This window comes from Myotis lucifugus, unplaced genomic scaffold (genome assembly GCF_000147115.1).
Source record: "Myotis lucifugus unplaced genomic scaffold, Myoluc2.0 scaffold_718, whole genome shotgun sequence".
Taxonomy (NCBI): Eukaryota; Metazoa; Chordata; class Mammalia; order Chiroptera; family Vespertilionidae; genus Myotis; species Myotis lucifugus.
In genome coordinates this window covers 85,709-90,761 of record NW_005871766.1, presented here as the reverse complement: position 1 = coordinate 90,761, position 5,053 = coordinate 85,709, and the positions used below count along the sequence as shown (strand labels likewise).

General features: G+C 57.8%; 1 protein-coding gene across 3 annotated transcripts in view; it reads left to right on the top strand.

Annotated features, from left to right (window-relative positions):
• The window catches only part of TXN2 (thioredoxin 2), a 12,718-nt gene extending 11,302 nt beyond the window's left edge, over positions 1 to 1,416 (top strand). For 2 of the 3 annotated variants that reach the window (XM_006105720.3, XM_023746674.1), the window contains exon 4: positions 559 to 1,046. In XM_006105720.3, coding sequence (XP_006105782.1) covers positions 559 to 672 — 114 coding nt within the window. In that variant the 3' untranslated portion in view covers positions 673 to 1,046. Of the gene's footprint in view, positions 1 to 558; positions 1,047 to 1,131 lie in introns of those variants that run through there. The other variant, XM_006105719.3, reaches the window with a different exon arrangement.
• The last annotated feature ends 3,637 nt before the right edge of the window (positions 1,417 to 5,053 follow it).

Sequence of the window (5,053 nt, the reverse complement as noted above, 5' to 3'; positions counted from 1 at the left end):
TTTCAGAGCCAAGCTCCCAACCCATTCAGCTCTGTATGTAACCTTTAGTCCCTTAACCCACCACGACAACTAGATGCTACCTCCCCTGTTTGATGGAAGAGGAAGGACCCTGAGCTCCAGAGGAGTGTGACCTGGCCGGGGCCCCCAGCCAGTGAGCCGCAAAGCCAGGTTCAGACTCCATCTCCTGGTCTCCCCTATCCCAGGCTGCCCCCCGGGAGAGTTCTCTTAGCCCCTCAGCTCTGCCCCGCCCCAGCCGGGCCTGCAGCTGCATGGGTTATTTTAATCTCCTGTCATTCCAGCCAAACCACTGGGCCAGTGAGTCAGTCATGCGGTTGGGGGAGGAAGGGTACTTCTGGGAGCCCACAATGGAAAAGCTTCTGGGGGGGGGGGACCTCCAGCCCTGCAGTCCCCCTGCACCAAGGGAAGGGGCCCGCCCAGGGCTGGGGCAGTCACTGCCCTGCATGAGCCACCAGCCTTCCCCACAGAGGCCTGGGGATGGCGACTGAACAGTTCACGTCACCTCTGAATGACTTGGTCTCCCTTTTCCCCTCTGTCTAGGTGTCGGCTGTGCCCACCGTGCTAGCCATCAAGAATGGGGACGTGGTGGACAAGTTTGTGGGCATCAAGGATGAGGATCAGCTGGAGGCTTTCATGAAGAAGCTGATTGCCTGACAAGCAGGAAAGAACCCTGATGCTCTTGCCCGCTGGGGCCCCGTGGTCCTGGGAGGACCCTGATAGAACTCAGTCCTGTGCAGGCCCTTCCCGTCTCCTCCCTTCTGTCTGGCCCCTGAGGGCCCATGTTTGGAGACCAGGCCTCCAAGCACGGATCCTCCAGTGCTTCCAGCCCGGCTGACTGCCAGGGTGGCCGCCAGGGGAACGGTGCTGCTGCTGAGCTGGGGACAGCGGTCTCCCACACTCTCAGTGTCTGCTCCCTCTAGGGCTGTCGCAGCTCTCCCAAGGTGCTTGGAGAGCCTGGGCCCAGTAACAGCTTGTCCTCATCTCCCCGGGCCCTTCTGATCCTAACCCCGGTGCCTGGCTCATCTGCCTCCTGCATTTTTCTTTCCTGCTGTTGTTTTGTAAAAAGAAACCCAAACAAGTGAGAGTAATATATAATTCTCTCATTTTTTGTAGGTCTGTAATAAAGAACTTTATGTGATCCTTCTACCTCCTGCTGTGAAGAACAGACCCTGGGCCCCACACTAAATTACTCTGTAGCCACCACCCCCTCCCCAGCCCCCACCCCCAGGCCACCTCCCTTCTTTCCTCCCAGGCACCAGGGCAATGAACACATTGGGCTCAGGGAGTCCTGCAGACTCAGACTCCACCCTCCCTCACCATTAGCAGGCCCTTTGGTTCTCTGAGCAGGAGGCTCTGCTATGAACAAATGAGTCCAATAAAATGGAGGTTTGCACTGTCGCCGGCTTCCATCTGTGGCTCTGGGAGCATTTGAGACCCCTTTCCAGCCTGGGCTGCTCTCCCCCTGTCTCTGACTTCCCACCACCCACTTGCCCTTGATCAGCCCTCTCCCTACTAACACTTGTCAGTGATGGCCACTGTTCTAGGGACACCTTCACACACACATTGGCCCCATTATACAGATGAGGACACTGAGGCTCACAGGCCACAGATCCAAGGTTTCTACCCAGACATGTTTGTCTCTGAAGCCTGGGCTGTTACAACTGGTCCCCTTAATCCTCTGGGGCCTCCTTCTCTACTGACTGGCACATGGCCACTCCCGTGTGACGCCAGGCCCCTGAGGGAGCCCGCTGGCTGTCCATACTGCAGGAACCCCTCAGCCTTGGGGCTGGGCTCTGTTCTCAGCTCCCTGAGGCCCACAGAGGAGGGCCGGGCAGACCAGGCTGCCAGCTGAGGGGCCTGCCTCCATCTCCTTCCTAGGTTTGAGCTGCCCCTTGGCTGGGTTGCCCAGATGGGTGCCAGATATCCAGGAGCCATGGGTGCTGGACAGCAGAGTATCCTAGCACCCTCCCCCTAGGTCCTGGGTGCTATGTCCACAGCTGTGTGCACAGTTCTCAGTGGCTTGCCTGTTCCCATCGGAGCTACCTGAGTTACTCAGGTCTTTGAGGGGTCCGCCCAGGGACTGCCTTGGGAAGGCTGCTGTGATGATCAAAAGAGCGGGGTTGCCTCAAAAGTGGGGTGTGGGGCCTGTGGCCTCAGAAAGACGACGGGCCTGGGATCTCAAAGGCCGCGGAGGGGAAACAGACCAGCAACTGGCGATGGTGGAGAAAGAGCCATGTGTCATGAGTGAGAGCACTTCCTGGGTGCCAGGCACTGGTCTGAGCACCTCGCCCCCAGCAGCCGCCCTAGGTGAGCATTCCCCTTGTTCCTGTTTACTCATGAGAGCCGCTCTGAGAGTGTGAGGACCTGTCCAAGACCATGAAGCTCACAGGTACCTGGGCTGGGGTTCAAGGCCAGGCAGGCCGGCCCCTCCCCTATCAGCTTATAAAGTGTAGTGAGATCTTAATCCCACAACCGGCCGATGAGGCAGGTAGTGACAGCTCGTTTTATGGAAGAGGCACTGATGCCAAGCTTTCAAAGACACCCAGAGAGTAAGGGGCAGGGCCAGAATCCAGGTCCCAGGCACCCTGACTCCCAAGCCCGGGCCCTTCCCACTACACCCACTGCCACTCCTTAAAAGGTGCCCCTTGCCAAGCGATTTCCACACACATTACCTCATTTAATTCCTCTCTTGTGAGGCCAGCATTTCTATGTCACAGGTGAAGAAACTGGTTCAGAGAAATTCACTTGCCCAAGGTCACATCTAGAAAGTGACAGTGCCAAAAAATAATAAGTGACGAAGCCAGGTTTGAGCCCAGGTGGGGGTCTGGCCTCACTGCCCTGGGTAGGTGTGGAGAAGGCCTGGCAGAGGCCTGGCAGGGCCTCAGCTCCCTCTCCTTAAAAGGTGTGCTGGTGCGAGGTGAGCTGGTGGCCATGACCTCCCAGGTTGGCAAGTGTTGCCCGTAAAGCTGCTCCTGGCCTGAGTCACTGGCCGTGAGCACACAATCCTCAGGGAGATCCCCTTTGACTAATTCCACGGCACTGAACTCACCAGGCGCTGCTGGCTCTGCAGCATTGCCCCACTGCTGCCCTGTGGGTGCCACCTCGGCTCCTGGGCCTGTGGCAGAGGGGTTGGCAGTGCAGCTGCAGGGCCCGTGGTCCTGCTGGGGGGCACGGGCACCTGCCTCCTACGCTCTGAAACACAGATACCTGCTGAGCCCAGGAAAAGGGGTCACAGGCTCCCCCAGCCACTGCCGTCCTGGGTGTGGCTTCTGGGTATTTATTCTTCTGATGCCCAGTCTATCCAGTTGGCCTGGGGGCAGGAGGTGGGGACGGGAGCTTGAGTTTGTTGTGCTGGCTCCCTCACTGGTGCTCTCTGCTGTCACCCCACCACACCCCTGCCAGGCAGTTCTCCCCACTTCCCAGAGGAGCATACCGAGCGCAGTGGGATGGCAGTGGATGGCTGAGACCCGCTTCAGCTAGGAATGCTCATCATCCGAGAGTGTTAGCCGTTCTCAGAAGCATTTGGATGAATGGCTGGTGGCCACCACCGTGAGTTCCTTCTAAACACGCGGAACACGGGAGAGTGACCAGGCCCTCAAGAAGCTGATGCTCAAGACATCAGAGCAAGAGGCTGCGGGCCACTCCCGGGCCAATGGCAGCGCCGAGGGGAGCTCAGGTACCTTCCAGTCTCCCGCCTAAGGGCACAGAAAGGGGCGTGCGCCCAGGTCACGGTGTGCGTGTGAAAGGGACTTGGAGCCAGTCCGAGTTCAGCCAACCCGAAAATGAAAATGAGAGGTGAGCGAGGAGGGCCGTCTCTGGGGCCCGGACATGTTCGGGATGTTGACAGACCTGCCGCCAGTCCCTTCCCAGCAGTCCCCACCTCGGCCACCGGAACCGGGGGAAAGTTTCTCCGGAAAGTGAAGGTAGTTCTGGCCAGACCTCCGGAAATCCCGAATGTGCAGGCCCGGGGCTGGGAGGGTCCAGAGAACAATGCTGGGGCCGTGTCCATGGCTGACAAGGACGCTGGGGGGCAAGCAAGCTTCCAGGCAGCTCTGCAGTTTCTGGCTCCTGCCTGGAGACCTGCCCCTGACCCAGGCCCCAGCACTGGCTTCCATGGCCCGGAAATCTGGCCACTGTTGTTCCAACAGTGTCACCTCTCCAGCCACCTCCTGACAGCCTTTCGGAAGCTGGGGGTCGCCACTGGGCACCCCATAGTTGTGTGCAGGGAGAATCTGACCTGGGTTCAAGTCCTGACTTTGCCACCCACCGGTGGTGTGACCTTGGGCAAGTAGCCTCGCCATCCTGAAGCTCATTGTCACATCAGTGAATGGGGATGATGATGGCTCGCACTGGCCAGACGGGTGCTATGTGTCATCTCACTGCAATTTCACAATAGACAGCGACTATTATTGTCACCATTTTACAGACGAGGAAACTGAGGCCCAGGAAGCTGAAGTCAGTCGGCATTGACAGGTGTTGGAGCTCAGGTCAGAACTCAGTTGTGTTTGACCCCATAGCCTTTGTGTTCTTACCCATGAGCTGCACGGCTTTCCCATTGAGGCCAAGATTTTCACCAGTTTGAACTTTTTTTTTTCTAGAAAGGCAGACTGCCACGTGCAGCGCCTCATTTGGATGTGTCTGGAGCAGGGGTCCTCAAACTACGGCCCGCGGGCCACATGCGGCCTGCCAAAAACATTTGTTTTTTTACTTCAAAATAAGATATGTGCAGTGTGCATAGGAATTTGTTCATAGTTTTTTTTTTAAACTATAGTCCGGCCCTCCAACGGTCTGAGGGACAGTGAACTGGCCCCCTGTTTAAAAAGTTTGAGGACCCCTGGTCTGGAGTCTTGGAAGCTTGACTACCCTACGTTCTCCTACAAATGGACCTTGAGAGCTTCTTTGGAGGTTCTAGCAGGGGAGCGCAGCTACTCGTATACCCTTGACCCAAGACTGGTCCTCTCCTCTGGGGGGAAGGTCGTCCTCTTCGACCGACCGAGCGCGCAGCTTTGGGAGGGACGCACATGGATCGGTGAGG